Genomic DNA, 22,069 nt, shown 5'->3' with positions numbered 1-22,069 from the left:
GATGCCATTTAAAATGTTTCAGAATGTTGATCATGGTGTTAAGCCAAATAAGAGTGAGGGACTTCATTTATAGATCAAGTCAATCCTCCTCACTGTTTGTGTTGCAAAGATATCAGTGACCTAGTCATACCAAACGGGATAGTAACCGGAAGTGATTTCAGAATAACGGTGGAGTACCAAAAAATAGGTAGACTCAGCGTGTTTATTTCGGCTGACTTTTGGCGGTGGAAACACCAATATAAGCGAACCGAACCGCACTGCTCGGTGGAAATGCCAATATATGCAAACAGAGCTGCACTGTACCGCAACGAACAGTAGCGCACCGCTCGGTGGAAATGAGGCATACGAGCGGGTTCGTTTCGTTGGTTCTCGTAGCCTAGAGAGTAGAGACTTGAGGGGATAAACCCTCCCTCCGGGCTGCTCCACAGCCAGGCTCCTGCTTATTGGTTCATAGCACAGCGAGGGCTCCTGCTTATTGGTTCATAGCACAGCCAGGGCTCCAGCCTATTCGTGAATAGACGTTGACGCGATTCAGATCCCTTAGCTAGTCCCACCCACTCAGAGGAGGACTTTCCTCCTCTCGCCCATTGATTCCCATGCAACTCACCGGCCGCCAGTAGTTCCCGAGAAATGAATGGGAGTCAATGGAGACTGAGGGAGGAACGTCCTCCCCAAAGTAATATCCAATAGGCGATAGGGGGTGCTAATGTCCCTTTACCCAGGGAAACGAACATTACACGTACAAAGGCATTAAAGTAGTCATATTTAAGGGCATTAATTCATTACAGTAGTCTGGGCAATCTACATTTTTTATTCTCAACAATGTTAAAGAGGATCTTCCTCCCTCTCCTCACTAGAGAAGCCGCCACTGATTAATATATACTCTGAGCTACTATTTATGGCTGTGGGTCTGTTACTGCAGATCGTTTTATATACATAGGTGATATGATGGATGTCCCCTCCAGGAAATACTTGTTGAAAGCCACGTTTGTGGCCCCAAAGTTATTCTGAGATCTGCGCACAGTCAATGCAATTGCCATACAATCGGTATGCAACATTTTTTTTTAAAAAGCTTCCAGGCTTGTCAAGGAAAATAAAGTTGTATGTAGATAGCAACTGATTAGAAGAAAGGTAGCTCTGATCATTTAGTTTGACACACCTGACCTACAGCTGGACTGTTGATACTGGGGCTCAAACTCAATTTAGATCTAGACCACAAACACACTCAGTTTCATATTGTGCCTGTGAAGAGTATGAAGTGGTAATGACTGTGTGCTGACTAATTTGTCATTAGTTAGATTAGATGAGTGGCAGGAAGTGTCATTAGTCGCCATGGTTCTCAAGGTGGGACCATGGGCAGAGAAACAATGCAAAACAAAACACACCATGATTGTGTCATTATATTAACCCCATGCAAACAACTGTGTGTGTGTGTATGTGTGTATATGTTTGTTTGTGTACATTTTCATTTTCGAGATCCCACATGTCACTTAATCTTTAGAGGTTGTCAGCTGGATATAACATGGCACGACTGCTGTCAATTCTAAGACGACCCAATTGAATCTCTGAGCTGACAAGGCGGTGGGAAGGGGACGGGGAGAACGCGGTGTAGCGGAAAACTCTTTTTCCATCCCTGATTTGTCTTAGAATCACACTATAATTAGAGACCATTTTCTCCCCCATTTAAACGGCCGTAATTCCTAATACATTGTAGGGCAGCCATCACTGACTCATTTAGTTTCACCCTTGCTAAAGTCATTAGTCATGCTAATTAGCATATTGAATCAAAGGAGGGTAGCTTTGGGGATACTAATGGTGGTTTAGCGGTTCAACAGAATCAGAGGTCGGTGGATGTAGAGGGAGAGAGATTCGGAGTGTATGACAGTTGAGATTGAGTGCATTTTGTGTATTCAACTAGGTTCTCTGCTATGGGTGTGCTGTGGTTGGTTGTTTTCTTTCTTCACTTATTTTTCTCGGTTTGTTTTAGAAATGTTGGCCAGCAACAAATGGTCCAATTCAGCACAGAAAGAAATGGCCCTATTCAGCCCATTTAATTATGTGCAGTATTTAGGCTTTCAGTTTTTCTTCTCTGCCATTTTTTGATTTACTGGCGATTCTACAGTAATGGCATACATGTCTGCCAATTTATAGTTGGCACAGAAAACCAAATTGGTTCATAGTAAGAAAAATGACGAAAACAAACCTAGATCACACCCTTTTGTTTGTGAACAAATCCTAATTGCTGAATGTAAGACTGTATCTTCTTAAACGTGTTGCTATGAGAGAGAATTGTGCAGCCCAAATCTATATTTGTTAGTTATCTGTCTGTCGGTAATAAAGCCCCCCTCCATCTTGAATCCAATCTGTGCAGATCACTCTACCACACACCCCATGCATCATTCATGCATTAACACACAAGCACACATACAAATTGTGCCTTTTGGCCAGCTTAGGTGGGTTGACACATTTAGGTTTACGGTGAATGCAGAATCCAGAGGTTCAGTTGGTAATCTGAGTGCTAGTTTCTACTAAATCGTTCACACTGGACCTTTGATACAGAACCAAACCTCCTCTTTTTTCCACAGCTTTTGTTTCAGCTGACTACTTTTCAACAGCAGGGATCTTTTTACTGTGGTGATTAAGTATTATCTGATCTTCACATTACATACGTTATCATTGTGTTGATAATAAAAATAATAGGATGTTTAAATAGATTTGTCTAACCAGTCTAGTAGGTGGTATAAGTAACAGTAACTTATGTTTAGTAAAACATGTATGTGAATGTGTGTCCCACTCCCTGAACACACACACACACACACACACACACACAAACTTACACACACAAACATGCATTTGCACACCCACTGCTCAGTGCGTCCAGATTGTCGATGCTGAATTTGAGAAGCTTCTTTGTTAGTTTTGTTGTATTTATCTCCTATTACTGGCTGGTGTTTACTGGAGACGCTCAGCAATAATGTTCTGGCGGTGTGAATAATTGATTGGCCATCGCTTTTAACAGGGCACTGAAATCAACAAAGCTGCAAGGAACATTCATCTCCTTGGGGGGGGGGTTTGCTGGCTGCCTCACACAGTAATGTGATGCGGGTTGGGGGGCAGGGGGGGATGAAGGCGTGGAGTTGGACCGAAGAAAGAGACAAGACCAACAGTGTCTGCTCAGATACTGGGAGCACATGGTCTCAATCTGGGGCACAGCAGCGCTGCAGGGGGGCGACCACCTCACTGCGGCACCTGCCAGGCTGCCAGACACTTTGGGTTGTTTCTGTCCCTCTTCCTCCCTTTGTTTTCCTTTATGTTCTTTTGTCTGCCTGTGTATGTGTGCTTTTTTAAAGGTGCAGTCCACCGATGGAACACATTGAGTCTACTAGGTTGGGGTAGTGGGAAAGATCAATAATTATCTGCAACTTTTTAATTGAACCTATGTAGTTAGATGTTGTTTATAAAAGTTAATTTGTTAATTAATGACATGATGTCAGCAGTTAGCAGGAGGAGGAGTATTTCGACTACATGCTTTAACTTCAATAAATAAAAAAAAACAATTTGTGAAGACTGTATTTTGCCAACTCAGGCAATACATGTGAACTAGGGACATTCACAGACATTCACAGACTCCCGTGAATGTATTGGGAGCCTCTCCTCTCTGGTGCAAACCTCAGCCTGTTGCCTGTCAGTTGGCTGTTCGTTAGCAGGCAGATGCCCACATTCATGGCACTGCCTTGGCACAATGCACATTTCTTGGGAGTCTCGAACAAATGGCGCTGCCATTTTGCTGTTTTTTTTATTTATTTATGACAAAAACAGTTTGCAGTCCAAGTATTCTTCCTTCCGCTCACTGAGGACATAGAAAAGTGATGAGTGAAGTGAAGCTATTATAAACTACATCTAATTGCACAGGTCATATTGGAAAGTTGCACAAAATGATCAATCTAATATTTCTTACTATCCCAACCGGAGCCTCGATGGGTAACATCAGCTCACGCAAGTTCTAGTGGTCAAAGCAAACCCCTCTCAGCCTCCAAACAAAAAGCAAGATAGACTGAAAGAGTCTGAGTGAGGGAGAGGCTCTTAGTGAGAGACGGAGAGACTGAGTACGAGAGTGGGAGAAAGATAGAGACAGGCTGAGTAAAGGAATGGGAAGGCACTTAGTTAGAGAGCGAGACAGAGAAAATTGCTTAGACAATTGTTGTCTGCCAGCAGTGGAGGAATGTTTGCTTTTCCGGCAACTGCACGCTTCTTTCTCCCTGTGTCTCTCGCCTTCAGTCTAGAATATATGAAATCCTTTCTCTCTTTCTTTGGTGTTCTGCGCAAGGGATATTAATACCAACAAAGACTCCTGTGTACCACACCTTCCGTCAGTATCCCAACACTGATTCGCCCTTTCACTTCCAGTCTCACACTTGAGTATGCTGTCTTTTTTATAATGTGTTATAATCCTAATTATTATTATGTATATATATATATATATGTGTTGGTCACAAAATTGCTTCATCAACCACAAACGTCAGTCATTTTATGGCTGCCTAGAGTTCCATCTAGATAGCTAGTTAAACTAGCTGTTCTGGTGCTTCACTAGCAGCACTAACACACACAGACAGGTGTGTGTGATAATCACGTGCGTTGAAAGGTTATTTCAATGTGATACTGACTATGTTTAGTACCTCCACTTATGATTGTACTAAAGTAATTTTCTTTCAATCCGCTCTAAGTGGTTTGGGCGTGAAGCATCTGCTGAATGACTTAACAAGCCATTATCTTGATCATGCCTTTTTGTCTAACTCTCGGCATCCACAACAAAGGAGAATGTGACGTCTATTTCTTCCTTCAGCTCGGTTTAACAAGACCGTACTCTTTCTGATTCCCCCAATGTTTCTCTGTACCAGGCCTGGCCTTCCTCTTTCATTACACATTACGCCCTAATTCTTAAAAGCATCTCAGACAATGATGGTATTCACGGCCCAGTTTCACATTTAATCCCACTGTCTTGTTCCCGTTTAAACTTTGAATCTCGCCATAAAGGTGAGCCGCCAGGGCCCAGCTGTTTTAGGATTTATTTTTTCTTTCTCTTTTTTGAAACGCAATGCCATTCACCCTCTCCGTTTGTCTGGGCCTCTCCACTTCCAAGGCGAGGGAAAGACATTAAGAACATTCTTCTTTGCGTTCAAGCCGACTCCTCTTGAGGTGGAGAAGAAAAGAACAGTTGTGGTCGGAATTAGGAATTATTCCTTTAGCTTTCAAATCAGCCATTTGTTTCAAGTTTTTTTCTAAGTGCAATTACAGCCGTGACGAAGCGATCCCACTCCCTATTAATCCACATCAATTAATGTGCATGTTTTAATTAATCATATTGGCTACTTTTCTCAAAGTGAGATTAGTTTGGCAGGCAGGAGGCCTAGTGGCTCCTCGTGAGTAGGTGCTTATCTGGTCCCAGCACATTGGACTAAGCCCTCCAGACCTGGCTCACCAGAACACAGTGGAGGGAGCAATGTGATGCAATTCAGGTCAACATGACTGACGAATTCAGCCAAAGGGGAGAAATTGATTGCCATGTTTGTTTTGTTTGTTTTGTATTTTTTGTCTTTGGCCCAGTCCAGTCCAGTCTGTGTTATATTCACATTATGTTGCATTGTATTTGTTTTAATAAGGAGATTTTATTTCAATAACATATACAGTAGTTATGACTCATGAGCCAGACTCATGAGGTCTTTTCAACAGAGGTTCTTTGGTGGCCCACACGCACAAATCAGATGAATAAATCAAGAACAATTTGTGAAGCATTCAGTATGCTTCATAAAATAAACAATATTCCAACATTAAAACTCTTTGCCCCATTCTGCAAAGGCTGGTTGTCTGGGGGGCCGCCCTGTGTTCTTCTGTGTCACCCCGGGACCACGTTTACTAAAATAGTCTGGAAAACACCCACTGATGATGACTGACTCGCATTCACCATGAGCTCTCTGCTCAGCGCCATAAATTGAAGAAGCATGCACAAACATGCACGTCACCATGGTTCCTCTTGTGCTGCTCCCTCCTCAGGTCCCTGTCTGGGCGCATCGTGGGGGGCGTGTGGTGGTTCTTCACCCTCATCATCATCTCCTCCTACACGGCCAACCTGGCGGCCTTCCTCACGGTGGAGAGGATGGTGTCCCCCATCGAGAGCGCCGAGGACCTGGCCAAGCAGACGGAGATCGCCTACGGCACGCTGGATGCCGGCTCCACCAAGGAGTTCTTCAGGGTGGGAGAAGTTGGATGGAGATCGAGGCCGAGCACACATGGACACCCTTTAACACACACACACACACACACACACACACTGGGGGTGTAAATCAGAGCCTTCATGACGATTCCATACAATATCGTTTTTTTCAGAATTCCCCACGATACGATTCAATTCGAATACTCAATATTTTTTTATTATATATATTTTTATTAATATAATATCTATAAAATAAATCTTTTTTTTTTTTTAAAAATTTAAAATTTTTTATCATTTACATTTTATTGAGAATACAGAAACAGTATTCTATACACACTTTAGTGCTTACTGAGCAGGTCTAGTACGGCAATTAGCCTATTCACTGTATAAAAAAAAAAATAATAATAATAAAATAAAATAATATATATATATATATATATATATATATTAGGGGTGTGCATCTCTCCAATAAAAGACGATTTGATGCGTATCTCGATACATGGGGTACCATACAATTCAGGAACGATAAATTTTTTAAATGGAACGATTTGATTCAGTTCGATTCAGAAGGATTTCGATTCGATTCGATGTGGCACGGCTCAATTCGAGAGGGTATGATGCAATGGATTTCTTGTTGAAAGTAGACAATCATTTCACAAAATGAATTAACTTATAAATGTGGCATTTCCTTCAAAAAGATTTATCAAAGACTAGAGAAGAAGTATATTTGTTCGGGGTGTGCATCTCTCCAATAAAAGACGATTCGATGCGTATCTCGATACATGGGGTACGATACGATTCAGGAACGATACATTTTTAAAATGGAACGATTCGATTCAGTTCGATTCAGATTTGCATCTTTTAAATCAAAATCGATTTTCCGATTCAAATCGGTTTTTGTTACACCCCTAGTATATATATATATATATATATATATATATATATATATTTTTTTTTTTTTTTTTAAATAATCCATACTCTTGCGGACGAATCGATGCATCGAATCGTCGGCTGTATAATCGATTAATCGATACAAATCGATTAATATTTACACCCCTAACATACACACACACACACAGTGTCCCTAGTTCCCTATCTCTGTCACTTTGTCTCTCTCCGGTCCCTCTTTATGTTCCTCTGTCTCAGCGTCTCATGTGTGTTCGTCTCTGTTCTCTTGGTCCTCCTGTCTTGGCTTCTTTCTGCCCCTTTCCTCCTCCTCCTCATCCTCTCTCTCTTTCTTTCCATCTCTGTCTTTCCATCTCTGTCTCTTGTTCTCGTTTCCATAGAAACCTGAGCAGGGATTGGTTTTAGACAATCAATTGCACAATGGTTAGACACTCATTCACACACACACACACACACACGGACACACATTGATGTACAAACACGGCAGGCATCATCCAGCGCACGTGTGTGCGAGCGTTGTAGACGTCACATTCCTCAGTTCATCCTCTCCCCACCGCCCACCTCCCTCTCCCCTCCGACACAAACCCTTTCCCCACACCCCCGATTCGCCCCTCATCATCCACCCCTGAAGAGGAAGCTAGATGACGTGTGTGCCTGTCCGCCCGTGTCCGTCTCCCCCTCCCCACTCTCCATCCCTGTCCCACCCCCCAGAGGTCCAAGATCGCCGTGTTCGAGAAGATGTGGTCCTACATGAAGTCGGCCGACCCGTCCGTGTTTGTAAAGACGACGGACGAGGGCGTGGTGCGCGTCCGCAAGTCCAAGGGCAAGTACGCCTACCTGCTGGAGTCCACCATGAACGAGTACATCGAGCAGAGGAAGCCCTGCGACACCATGAAGGTGGGAGGGAACCTGGACTCTAAGGGCTACGGCATCGCCACCCCTAAGGGCTCCCACCTCAGGTAACAACACACGGCCGTGTCGCCCCTGCAGCCCGGCCGGATGCGCACCACGCCTCCGTCGTGTCTGGGACTCTGGGCTACCTCTCGGGATGTGCTAGCACCACGTGTGTGTGTGTGTGTGTGTGTGCGTGTGTGCGTGTGTGTGTGTGTGCGTGTGTGCGTGTGTGTGTGTGTGTGTGTGTGTGTGTGCGTGTGCGTTAGGGCTTTGACTCCGAGGCAGCCCTTAATATTCAAACCTTTTATGGGCATTATTTTTTGTAAACGGGACGTAGACCGACTCATTTCACAGATTCCTGTGAGACCAGGTTGCCTTCCATCTGTCGCATATTTAAGGTGAAAACTAAATTTCAAGGGAAAGAGGCGGTGGTTGCAAAAAGTATTTAGATTGCTTATTAAGTTCACTCGTTGCTTATAAAAATGTATTCGTTTCCCACTATCATTTCCTTAATTTAGAAGACAGTTTTGTTCATTTTTGAATTGTAAAATAAATCAAATCATTTTTTGAAGTTGCGAGTTTTTGAAATTATTGGAAGCAAGTCGAGCTGACCTTGCCTGCTGTACCCACGGCCCAAAATAAAGAACAGCCGAGACAATATCCTTAATTCAAACATGCCGTTTCATTTGGCCTCAATTGGCTATGGATGCCAACTTGGAATGAACATGTGCAAAAGGGATTTCTAAAGGTTACTGTACAATGGCGGAGACTGCAGGAGCTGAACCATTACTACGGTAGAGCTAAGAAGGTTCTACAAGCTCTTCAGACCAACCTTACCAACGAACGACGTACGAAAGAGATTCATAGCAAAGAATGTTTCGGGAAACACGCGAAATGTTAAGGTAGAACTTAAAGAAGAGGTTACAAATACCGGCGCTTTTGCGCATGGTAGGGCTATGTGTGCGGTGTGCCAACTTTTTTTATGAGATAGAGAGACCCCCTTAAAGATGAAAAGGTCATTCGAACCCTTCACCGACAATTTAGCCTACTATCGAGTTCACTCACCGTGTGCATAATGCTTTATAACATTTCCACCCTCTCAATCAACATATTTTTAGGCTTCAGTGAACTATGCTATTGCTTTTATAAATAAATTAACAGTTAAAGTTAGGTGCGGTGTGATACGGAACTCTCCAAACTGATTGGATGTCATAGCAGTTATGTATATGCCCATTATGCAACAGTTAGGAACCAATCAGCTTGATTTAAACCACCCGTTTTATAATAATACATATTCTAATATATTTGAATATTAATATTAATAAACAAACAAACTTTGTATATTATTTTTGGGCAAAAGTCAAAGCCCTAGTGTGTGTGTGTGTGTTTGCGTGTGTGTGTGTGTGTGTGTGTGTGTGTGTGTCTGCGTGTTTATGTGTGCGTATGTGCGTGCGTGCATGTGTGTGCGTATGTGCATGCGTGCATGCTTGTGTGTGTGTATGTGCGTGCATGCATGTGTGTGCGTATGTGCGCGTGTGCGCTTGTGTGTGTGTGCAAACGGTTATGCCACCATTATGTTAATTCCATTTATTTAAGCTGGTGGCAATGAGTTTGTTAGTTAGTAGATATTATTCAGAGGTGCATTTGAATTCAAATGAGCCGTGCTTCCACGCGCGTGTCATGCCTCTGTAATCCCGTTGTTATTGTCGGTGGTGCTGGGTAACTCATCCCGGGACGGTGGCTCAGTTTCTCTCAACACTTTCAGTGCTGCTTTTTTGAAATGCTTTCTTTTGCATGAGCATTTCACCTGCGTTGTCATTCATCAACATTCATTTTCAATCTTATTTACGTCCAATTGAATTAATTCCCTTTTCGTCAATGCACTTTGCATTTCCATCATTTGTTAAGCTTTAGTATTGTTGCCTTATTTAGTACACGTTTTACATTGAATAGTAACTGTCTGCTTTCCTTGTGATACTTGAAACATCCTACCTTTAACCTCTGCATCTCAGTCTGTTTCTCACTCTCACCACTGTGTACACCGCCTCTCACAAAGTTAACTTGCCATTGCCACCCACTTTCATCAATCTATGTGTGTGTGCATTTATTTGTGTGTGCATGCGTGTGTGTGCTCTAGCGCAAGTGGCCAATGGGGTGTCGTTGAGCTGTCCTCTCCTCCAGTCACTCTGGTGTTCCCTGGCTTGCCCACTTATTCCACTCTGTAAGCCCTCTCTACGGCGCTCTATGGCCGCCTGCAGCTTGATTTACCCAAGGGCTGAGAGCGGAGCACCCTCTCACACAGTAAACAGACCTGTGCACCGTTGAGCCAGCACCGACGTGCCTGCCTGTAAGGCCTGTGTTCATCCATAGCCTAACACACTTTATTACATCCATAGACACCTGAGTATAAAAATGCAATGCGATGAACTCCCTGTACGGCTGCTCAAAACAACATTATACTTGCAAAAATCCTTCCCGTTCCAAACTAAAAGCCTCTTGAATCAGAGAGAAACACTCCCTTTTTCAAGCCCACTTTTCCACTTGTGCCAGCACTCACGTCGTGTGGATTTTAAATGTCATAAATGTTTCTGTGTTATTATTTCCTTTGTGGCATGCAATGTAATAACTAATGTTTGAAATGATTATTCTACTAACTAAAATGCTACTAACCATATTCCTCCCATTGATGAATGCAGAATCACTGCAACAACAGTATCATTCCATTTCCATCGACACCTCACATCCACCTCATGCGCACTCTCGTCTCCTCCTCGCCCCGACACCTGAGAGGGTGCTGGGGGGAACATCTGAAGCGTTTAATCTCTCCCCTAACAAGCCTCGTTTGCTTTTAATGAGCAGGGCCATATGGTGGAGGCTGGGGTCTCTCCGTCCAGAGGTCCTCCTTGGTAGACGGCCAGAGGTCGAGTTTAGCGACTGGATATGAATTGGCTTCCGACCCAACCCCACAACCCCAACCGCCACCCGCCCCCCCCCCCCACCCCCCCAAGGGCTCAAAGGAGGCCCATTTGAATCCCACACAAATTACATTTCCTACTCACAGTCGCCACAGTCGCTGCTGGACTGGTGATCAGACAAGCGTTTTAATGAATCTGTCGATGGCCTCTCCGCCAGCACCTCTCTCTCCTTCGCTCGATTCTCTCAGAGTGTGGATGCTGGGTGCTGTGAGTGACATGAGGTATTCACATGCCACCACACCAGCCTCACACGCGTCTGGCTGTGTCAACCCAAGACGGATGTCATTAATAGATAATGAGGCTGTACAATGGGACCTATTGTATTGACAGGGTGGGAATCAAAGCCTAAGAAGTGTTGAATTGACTTCTGTTGTTGCCAAGACATGAGTGACACTGTGAACGTGAAAGGATTGGTTTCCACAACATGTGAAATCCATACCTTATTGTTTTAGTTGGCCTCTTGGGCTGCATGCATCCATCTTTGTTGTGCTTCAGTTGAACATTGAAGCACAACGATAGTGGTGATGTTTTTCTTGCAACTCCAGTCTAGGTATTAACACACTTTACTTTTACTTCAAAGGAAACACTTGCAAGGAACTCACAGGATGTACTAACAATAGATTTTTCATTTTGTGCCATTAACAGTGACATGCCTCACATGTCCCCTGCACCTGTTCAATGCGTCCACGCCACACCTCATCCTAACAACCAACTCATGCCCTTCTGCCTACCTGTGGACACCATTTCATACTAACACAGTGTTCCTGACGACACACACCACACTAACCAAACAGACCAGCAGGTGTCTCTATCGTGTACAACAGCATGCAGTGACTTCTTTCTTCCCGTCTGATTTGACGGGGCCTAGAAATAATTCAGAGGTTTTACCAGCTGGTCCCAGCTCTTTCCTCGGTGTTTCTCTACAGCTGTGTTGTCAATTCTGGGTTGTGGATGAAGAGTCTCTCTAAGCCTCTGATGAAAGGCAGGCAGAATAAGAATAAGAGAATAAGAATATCTGCAAGGCACATCAAATCATCGCTGCAGCACTGATGAATTGGATCAAAAATAATAAGATATCCTTGAAAAATCTTTTCACAGCAGCGTCGGCTGACTGTATTGCAATTTTTCCTATTTTCCTGCTAGGAAAAAATTATCATCCCAAACGTATTATTTTGTCTGTCTGTCAGCAGGATCCAGAGACCTTTCCTTCACAGCCTCTCAGCTATAGAAAACACACACACACACACACACACGTTTTGTACGCACATACTCGACAGAAACAGTGCGTGGGAGAACGGGCACGCCCTGATGCAGGTACCTCGCACGCAGCGTTTGATATCTCTGGTGCTTACTCTCTGCAGTCTGGCAACACCGTCGCCACTCACAAGACAACACGTTAAACAAAACAACGTCGGCAACCGGGTGAAGCCGGGCGTGACCATTTAAACAATCCCCCCGTCCCCCCGTCCCCCAACAAACACCCCCCAGTCTTCCCCATGGGTCCGTCTCTCTCTCCACTCTCCACGGATCAGTGGAGATGGGCGTGTGGTTGTAATCATCACCGTGCTCAATGTACTCTAAACGAGGGGTTGAATATATATTAAGATAGAGAGAGAGAGAGAGAGGGCTGGTTGCCTTGGCGACAGATAGGCCCGAGGTACTGCGGAGAGGAGATTACCATTTGCAGACGAGAGCGCCACGCGCGAGGTGTCTTCTGTTGGCGTGCTCCACCTCCTCCCAGGGCCCCCTGCTTGGTAAAACCTGACTCTATCGCGGCCACCTGCCATTGCAGGCGAGCGCCGATATGTACATACGACTAACCTCCATGAACATAACATGCATTTAACCTCCACTCCTGCTGCTCCACCAGCAGCCACGCGCGCAGGAGTGTCAATCACTCCCACAATCACCACCACCGCATATACGACCAGTCACACCGTATCCCACCCGTATATATACATACATACATATATACAGAATGTGTCCTAATGGTCTAATCGTTGTATGATCATTTCCAAGAAACCCAGTAAACCTGGCAGTGTTAAAACTGAACGAGCAGGGCCTGTTGGACAAATTGAAAAACAAGTGGTGGTACGACAAGGGAGAGTGCGGCAGCGGGGGCGGGGACTCCAAGGTCAGAGCCAGTTTGGTAACCCACCGCCTCCGGGGGTTCAGGGTAACCGGCAGACCAACCACTCAGCGCTCAGCCCAAACCCCCCCCCCCACACCACCCACCCCCCCGAGGGCCTCCGCCCGTGGCTCCCTGTGGGGAGCCGCTGGGCGCTCCTGGAGACGGAGACGGAGCAGGAGGAGGAGACCCATTTCTTTGGCCTACAAACCAAATTGTTATCACAAGTGTGGGCCGCAGAATACCCTGCTTTAAAAATTGAGCAACGGTAGTTTTCAAACTGAACTGCGGCACCTCGGGGGTTGACCATATTGACCGGCGTTTGTGACGTCCACGTTGAGTGTGCCGGTTACCCGGAGTGATATAGTAATACACATCTATTGACCTAGGGAGAAAGAACACCGAGATAGATGGAGTATTAACGCCTATCACTTTGACTTGATGATGTTGATGATGTCACTGCTATCTTGTGTGTTGTGCGATGTGGGTGCGTGTGTGTGTGCTTTTTACCACAAGTATTAACACGTGTGTGTGTGTGTGTGTGTGTGTGTGTTTGTTTGTGTGTATGTATGTGTGTGTGTATGTATGTGTATTTGCTGCTCTGTGCTTCTTAAATGAATAACATAACATAACATCGCCTATAAACATGTTATTTATGTTATTTCCCTTACGGTTGGAAGAATTCCAGTTAACCTAGCGGTGTTGAAACTCAGTGAGCAAGCCGTCTTAGACAAACTGAAAAACAAATGGTGGTACGATAAAGGGGAGTGTGGCAGCAAGGACTCCGTAAGAAAGGTCAGTCTTCAACTCAGACAGTCGCTTTACAGCAACCCCCCCCCCACCCCCCCCCTCACCCCCCCACACAGCCCTGAAACAACCCCCCACCCCCCCACACAGCCCCTCACCCCCCACCCCCCCTCACCCTCCCACACAGCCCCGAACCCCCCTCAGACCCCACACAGCCCCGAACCCCCCTCAGACCCCACACAGCCCCGAACCCCCACCCCACACCCTCAGACCCCCAGTTTAGCCTCAGCCTCACCCCAGACTAGCCTCCCACCGCCCCCCCTGTGGCCCTCCCCTCCCCTCCCCCCCCCCCCCCTCCCCTACCACAGCGCTCTCTCAGGCGCCTCAAACAGGAAGGCCTCTGGCGTACGCCAGCAGCCTTGTGCTGCCATGGAGACCGTTGTGCGTTTGCAGCCCAAGGTCTCGGCGTCCTCCTGTACGCTTAAGATGCAGCGAGTTTGACTTTGAGATCGAATAGAAATTGTTCACTGGGGGTCATAGTTAAGATGCAGACGCGTCGACGCACACTCAGACGCGCACACACACACACACACACACACACACACACACACACGCACACGGCGACAGAGCCTGTGGTGTAAAGCCTATCTGTAGATGGATGGCCTTGAGAGTGCTGCGTAACGGCCCTAGATGAAGTGTTCTTCTACCCTTGAGCTTGTAGAATACATCGCTCACTACATACACTGCAACACTGGAACTACAGCACGATAATGTCCCCAACGAGTGCAGAAAGCAGGCAATGTCAGATGAGAATATCGTAACCTTTGAGATGAGGAATACCACCCTTTGACCTTTGGCCCTTCCCTGTTGCCCCTAGTGATTATGGAGTGTGCATGTTCACGTGCATACCATGTACACCCGGCCCGTAGGTCCTGAATCACACCAACTGTGTTGCATGAAGTGATGTTTGTCTCTGTCGACTAGCAGGGCGTTACTTTTGATGAATTGTCCTGTGCTTTATTTGTTTATAAATTGAAGGCTTTTAATTGCATGGCTACAGTATTCACATAAGGGGATGTTTTAATCTGCCCCCTGGAATACGTTGTGACAGACTAAATGATTAAAAGTAATTTGTCTTAATGTTTTATTTACGCAGTGCTAATCACATTTAGGAAATGTTAGCATTTGGGAATTTGTTAAGGACAAATATATTTTCATAATGAGCCCACTGGCAGCTGTTTACAATTATTCAACAAAAGAAAATACATGGGCTATTGAAGTTTACCTTACTCTGTCTTACTTAAGAATCTGGCTATAAGCTAATTAGTACTATTATAGGCTAACTTTTGAAAACACCATTTCCCCAGATGGTAATGAATGTAATGAAGTACATACCTGTTTAGTCAAGTAAATAAAACCACTTTAATATGGTAATGACTGCAGGTTAAATTTACTTGTTCGGGCTAAATGATGGTTTTAATCACCTTAATGCCCCTTTTCCACTGACAGTACCAGCTCAACTCGCCACGACTTGGTTTGGTTCCAGGCATGTTGTGTTTCCATCTAGAAAGTACCTCTTCAACGTGGGCGGGTCGTCGTAGCACGCATGCGCGAAACATGCGACACATAAACAGACAGGGCTACGCACAGGAGCGTCTCCACCTCCGTCACGGCCCACGGCGTGTTCTTGCGTGCTGATCCTGCCATGTTCACTAATCAATCACTATAGTTGACTGAACGCTGAGTGTAGCATTTAAAGACGCCGGGTGACAGACTCTGACGTTGCGCTCATCATTATTCGTCCGGTGGCGTCACTCTCTGGTCAATCAGTAGCCAGCAGCCTGTTAACGTCACACAAAAGTATCAGTTCAGCTCTCTTGGAACCTCGACGGAGGTGAGACTAAAAAAGTACCAGGTACCAGGTACCTTGTTTTGGTGATCGAAACGCAAGCAAAGTCGGCCGAGTCGAGGTGAGTTGAGCTGGTGCTGTTGGTGGAAAAGGAGCATAAGTGACCAGAGACCTGCTCAGGTCCACCATCCCCACCTGGAGATAACCCAGATAATAACTTATCAATTACCCCAAGACACATGGAGACGTAGACGCATCTGATACGGTGATGTTCAGACAGAACCTCACACAAACCAAATAAACGAAAATAAATTGAACAAGGCATTCTCTGTATTTTTTTCAAGTATGTTCATATTTGTGTCGTCTATTCCGTGCCGTCAAGTGCGTCATGTCTCGTCGAGTGCGTGTTCAACGTGTGTGACTGCACTTTCCTCGTTACCGAGCAAACCCTGTGTGTGTGTGCGCATCCGTAGCTAGAAGACTCCATGCAGAACGCGTGTGCCTGTCCGCCTGCGTGTGCTAGACCTGTCCCTGTGAAAGACTCCACGTCCTGTGTACCTGTTTGTCAGCCAATGCGTGTCACCGCCTCTCCCTCCCACTCCGTCTTCTAACCACGTGTTCTCTCCCCCCCCCCCCCTCTCCCACTCCCACTCCCCCTCACCCCCACCCCCACCACCACCACCACCACCACCTCCACCACCACCACAGGACAAGACCAGCGCTCTGAGCCTCAGCAACGTGGCGGGTGTCTTCTACATCCTGATCGGGGGTCTGGGCCTGGCCATGCTGGTGGCCCTGGTCGAATTCTGCTACAAGTCCAGAACCGAGTCGCGGAGAATGAAGGTGTCCACCGCGCGAGCCGCTGCAGCCTCGGCCGCACAGGCCTTTCACTGCGCCTCCTTAGACAGTGGCGCTAGTGCCCCCTACACAGAGCTGCAGAGCTACGGCCTGTACGCCAACAACACGGTTAAGATTTAAAAAACGGGGGGCGCCAGAGCACAGCGCAGACACACCGGGGTAGGGACACGCTGTTGACGGCGCCGTGATGATGATGATGATGATGATGATGATGATAATGATGATGAATATGATGATGCTAAATGATGATGCCGATGACATGCATACGCCTTCTCCCTCGCACCCCTCACTGCCCCCCCCCCCACCCCCGCAGTGCTAAAACGCTTCCCTTGTTAAACCCCGCCCCCTTCATGTATACCCGCTGCAGCTTCCCGCCTCAGGCGCCGTCTCACTGATTCACTTCTCATCTTTTCCTTTTCGGTGATGTCCTTTGATTCCAAATTGTCCTCGTTCCTTTTCCTACACGGTAGCAGGGCAGACACAGGTGCACGTGTTCTCGTAACGGCATGTGATGGTGCAGTATCAGAGGAGTCTCAGGAGATATTAGCTTAGCTTAGCCTAGCCTAGCTTCGTTAGCTTAGCCATTAGCTTTTTTTTTTTTTTTTCTTTGAGGAGGATTTCTTTTTTGTACACCTACGCTAGAATTAAATGATCTAGGTGCGATAGTATTAAGCTGTCTTGTTTCTAATCCATCTAATGATGTGATTCTTATATTTCATCACTATACCTAATTAGGTTACCGATAGATAATTCGATTGTATGCATTAGTTGAAGTAACAGAGCAATATTGCACACACATCAATCCGATAAATTATTAATTATCTATATCGCAGATTTCCTCAAGACAAAAGTTACACGATGCGATACAAATGGGCAATTTGAATCAAAGCCTGCGCCAAATTCCCCTTCTTCTTTTCAACTGCTTCCCCTCCTCCTAACCCTTGGCTGACCTGTGGTGTGACGCAGGGTTCATTGTGGTGAACAATGAGCATCCTATCAGTGTACATCCTATCTATGTCAACCCCCCCGGCAGGCCCCGGGGCCCCGCCCTGGGAACCCCGGGCCCCACCATGTGTCTCATCCTTCACTCCAGCCAACTAGAGTTAGAGTACGCCATATAGGGCCGTTGCTGTGCGTCCCAGTCTGTTTGTGATTACACCGGGCTCAGCCTAACCCATTACCAATGCATTCTTTGTTAACATCTTTTGAACTGCTGGAGCTTCTGGTTGTGTTTTTTCCAGCAGCAGCAGATGACACATGAGTGCATTCTCCGTTAGTGATCTGGTCACGTCGGATTAGGGATGCACTGATTCCAGTACTCAGACTCGGGCCAGATACTGTGCTCATGTACTCATAAAACTTCTCTACAACCACCCGATACCACTTTATGCAACGTGACATAACGTTGAAGGCCAATGTGAACCCAAAACGTTTTTTGTAAACGTGGTATTTTGTCAACATAGTAATCTATGTCATTTTAACACTGTTACTGAAATAAGTCCCCAATTTAGAGCAAAACACAGCAATGGAGGCGCGGTTTGTGTGGACGTTTGGAGCTCTGTCTGGGTAGCGGTTGACTGTGAGAGAAGGTTGAGCTTCTCAGAAACGTCCCGGGATTCCTGGACACCTTTAGTACATCACTACGGTGTGTGGCGCGTGTCATATAAAACATCGCTCATAACACTCATACACGACGACTCAAAGTTGCCGTGGGTCGTAACCATGGGGATAACATGCCCATGGCATGCCCAAGTGTTCGAATTCCCATTGAAACACTGGGTTCACTGGTATCGGCAAATACCTAAATGTAAGTACTTGTACTTGTACTTGGTCTGAGAAAAAGTGGAATCGGTGCATCCCTACGTGAGATCATTGAGTTTGACTCTTCCCTTCTTGGTCGTACGGCCCTGAAAAACATCCACGCTTGCCCGTGGGCGAGTGTACAAGGCCAACGGCGGGAATCAGCCTGATCACGGATGACTTGTGTTTTAATTAGCCGGCGAGGAGACACCTGATCAGTATGCTCATCAGATTGGCCGGCAGCCCATTTGTCCAGCGGTGCCTTTTATGCTGTTTGCCAAGCAAGGCACAACAAAGCAGATCCAATTAGAGGCCTCTTGTTACTGAACCATCCCCTCACAACTCACAGCTCGCTCCAGATTGCATTGGCCAAATTAGATCATCAATAGGAGGTTCATGGTGGTGGTGGTGGTGGTGGTGGTGCAAACAACATGCACACACCACACACGTGCACACGCGCACCACACATCATTAGCTCCGATATCAAGGTCTACTGGCTTTTATTGGAATAAAGTGGAGCGGCAACGCCCCCGGCACCCCCCCCCCCTCTCCGCCCACGCGTCTGCTGCGTGCTGCGTGCGGCGGCGTGCGTCCTCCGGTGACACGCTCCTCCACCTGTGAAGATCACAGGAGGACAGGAGGCCGGCTGCTCTGGCTCTCTGTCTGGAGCGCTGCAGCCCGGCTGTAGGATTAGCATAAAGTCATTCCGTTGGTGCTTTTTATCTGAAGCCGCTTTTTGGACTCAATGGCTTTTTTTTTAAGTGTCACTTATTTGGATACAAATGAGCGTGAAGACAGCCGCCGATATTGGTGTTGGAACCCAGGAGGAGGAGGAGGGGGGGACGGCAGACCAGGGGCCGAGCCCAGAGAGGAACAGTAGACCCAGGAACCTGTAGTGTCCCCAGGGGCCCGTCAGGGGGGTGAGGGCCCCTGTAGTGTCCCCAGGAGACCCAGGGGCCCGTCAGGGGGGTGAGGGCCCCTGTAGTGTCCCCAGGACCCCAGGGGCCCATCAGGGGGATGAGGGCCCCTGTAGTGTCCCCAGGAGACCCAGGGGCCCGTCAGGGGGGTGAGGGCCCCTGGGGTCCTGGTGCTTTGTGGGGTGTACCGCTCTAGATGACGTGTGTTTGTGTGCTTGTCTGTGTGTTTGTCTGTGTTGGCGTTTCCTGACAGCAGTCCATCAACGACGCCATGCACTGTTCCACGCTGACCAGGATGAGCGGGAACGGGAATGGCGGGGGTGGTGGAGGAGGAGGAGGAGGAGGTGTTGGAGGAGGAGGAGGAGGAGGAGGAGGGGAGAACGGCCGCCTCCTAGCCCACGACTTCCCCAAGACGGTGCAGACGCTGCCCTGTATGAGCCACACCGCCAGCCTGGGGCTGGGCGCCTCGGGCATGTGATCGCGTCACGTGACACCAAAACGGGGGCAAGTCATTGGCCGGGTCGGACCGAGAGGAGCAAAGGACTCTGGGACTCAACAAAACACCTGGCTGGCAGGATTGGCTACCCTTGTGTTTAACTCCAGCACAAATCATCATCTGGGCTGCCAGCCTGAGACCCCCCCCCCTCCCCCCCTCTCCCTCCTCCCCCCCTCCCTCAACTAAATACAAGACCTTACTGCCAAAATGTGCTCTCGAACCGCTCACTTAAAACTATGAACCCACCAGACTCACACTGGCTTTAATTTGTTTCTTTCGATTTTTTCCTTTCTTTTTTCTACATGGAGAAGAAGTTTGAACTGAAATATTGAGGTGGCAGGGGTGGGGGGGGGGGAATGGGCGGACAGAAGATGATAAATGATTTGCAATAAAGAAGTCATCACCGGAATGCGCTTTGGACATTTTTTATCGTGTTCTCTGTGTTTCAAGAAGAAAAGGGAGGAGCGGTGGCTGGGGAGCGGTGACTCATTTTCAAGCTCTCGTCTGCAGCGCGGCGTTTCCGTGGAGATGTCGCCGTCGCTCTGTCTCCCCCCCCGCAGCTCCATCCCCGACCTTGTGGTTCCTACGTCGCTTCTGTCGGGAGGCACACGTGCATTGTGTGTGTGTGTGTGTGTGTTGCACAGATGCGATGATGATGGACACGGCGAGACAGAAACTTGTGAACCGTCTGACAGTGTGTTAGGTTTCTTTCCTAGGGTCCGGTTCTGATCTCTCCCCCCCCCCTCCTCCCCCCTCTCCCCTGCTCCTCCCCTTAATATAACCACGCCTCTTTAGATGGACCGCTTCAGAGTTTGAGACGTCGGATGAGCACGTCCGCGTGTGCAGATATTAACGCAGTTTACATTGTTAAAGAAGGTGAGCACTGCCTGACAGCTTTGTCTTTTGGGGGTTACGGTTGGTCCTGTCTAGTGACGAACCAAACAACGAGCATGTCATTGCTGCTACATCTTATCAAACACACCATGCCTTGTCTTTGTGCCACATGATGCACTCTCACGTGCACACACACACACGCACACACACACACACACACACACACACACACCCTGCTGCTATTGTAGACAGCATCGTTATATCGCTAGGATGGATTGGCTGCATTGGGAACACATTATCCAATCAGTAGTATTGACTTCCTGATAACAACCTCGAGGTGGACACTGCAGCATTTAACCAATCCAACATTTCTCGGGGGGTAGTGTACGGGATTGACCCTTACACTGTATTTCACTCTGCACACATTCCCACGTGGGAGAGCTCCTTGGAACAGCTGGTGTGTGTTAAACCACGCACCAGGGGTCATGTCTTCAAAATGCAGTCATTCCTACTGTGATGTTTTGAGTATTGTTATTATTTGGTGGAGTTTTCTTAATTTGATAATGAAGAAGAAACTCTGTAGTGCAGAGGTTTGTACACCCCGCACAGTGGCTGTGGTTTATACAAGAAGGAGTGTGAGGATTTAAATACGGTGATTAATTGACAGATCACACAGCCACTTATCCCGGCCAGTCAGTTTAACCTCCTGTCCTTTAAGGATATGGGATGTAGTCCCTGGACTGCTCGGGACAATGATGACTAATAACCACATACGGTCTGATTGGTTTATAGAAAGGAAATATGTTTATCGCCACAACGAACACAAACAAGGCTAGGGGTGAACCTCCAGTGCCAATGAAGTCCTCGCCCTCTGTATATTGCCTCTCTGTTGATTCGTTTTTATTTGATACAATATGGTTACAAAGTCAATAAATCACCGCCCTTTGTCCACGCCATGGGTATCGCAAGCTAGGAAAAACAAAGTCAAGACTTCATCGTAGTCATGTATAGCTCCAACTTTTATGTATATATATAAAAAAGGCTTCCTCTTCCTTGTGAAGATGTCCATACCCCCTTCCCACAATGCATCACTGCACCTACATTAGTTTGACGACGTGTGTGTGTGTGTGTGTGTGCGTGTGCTTTTTTCTTAATGTCGTTTCTTTTTATCGATGTATTAATGAGGAACAGCAGAGCACTCTGGCCGGATGTTGACCTTTCAGAATATGTTTTATATGCCATAAAAGATTTGGTAAAAGACACTCAATGTTTGTAAGATAAATGCAAGTTGGGTCTTACACGCTTCTAGTGTAAAAAAAAAAAAAAAAGAAGAAAATAATAAAAACATACCAGTGTTTAATAATCTGTAGATTATAATGTTGTTTAAACCAGGTGCAATTGATTTCATTTGATCTCATTTTCATATTTTTGTATTCGTTTTGAATTATTTTAAG

At 46.6% G+C, this 22,069-nt stretch overlaps 1 protein-coding gene across 1 annotated transcript in view; it reads left to right on the top strand.

Annotated features, from left to right (window-relative positions):
- Positions 1 to 19,763, top strand: part of gria1a (glutamate receptor, ionotropic, AMPA 1a) — a gene marked incomplete at both ends in the record, with an annotated part of 70,544 nt that extends 50,781 nt beyond the window's left edge. Inside the window, 6 exons of the mRNA XM_084469143.1 lie at positions 6,052 to 6,250; positions 7,829 to 8,076; positions 13,006 to 13,120; positions 16,419 to 16,553; positions 19,539 to 19,599; positions 19,645 to 19,763. Coding sequence (XP_084325269.1) covers positions 6,052 to 6,250; positions 7,829 to 8,076; positions 13,006 to 13,120; positions 16,419 to 16,553; positions 19,539 to 19,599; positions 19,645 to 19,763 — 877 coding nt within the window. The remainder of the gene's footprint in view (positions 1 to 6,051; positions 6,251 to 7,828; positions 8,077 to 13,005; positions 13,121 to 16,418; positions 16,554 to 19,538; positions 19,600 to 19,644) is intronic.
- Between the last annotated feature and the right edge of the window lie 2,306 nt (positions 19,764 to 22,069).

The sequence above is a fragment of the Micromesistius poutassou genome (assembly GCF_964030765.1).
Source record: "Micromesistius poutassou genome assembly, chromosome: 6".
Taxonomy (NCBI): domain Eukaryota; kingdom Metazoa; phylum Chordata; class Actinopteri; order Gadiformes; family Gadidae; genus Micromesistius; species Micromesistius poutassou.
Note: the sequence above shows the minus strand (reverse complement) of the source record. Positions and strands in the feature narration are given on the sequence as shown.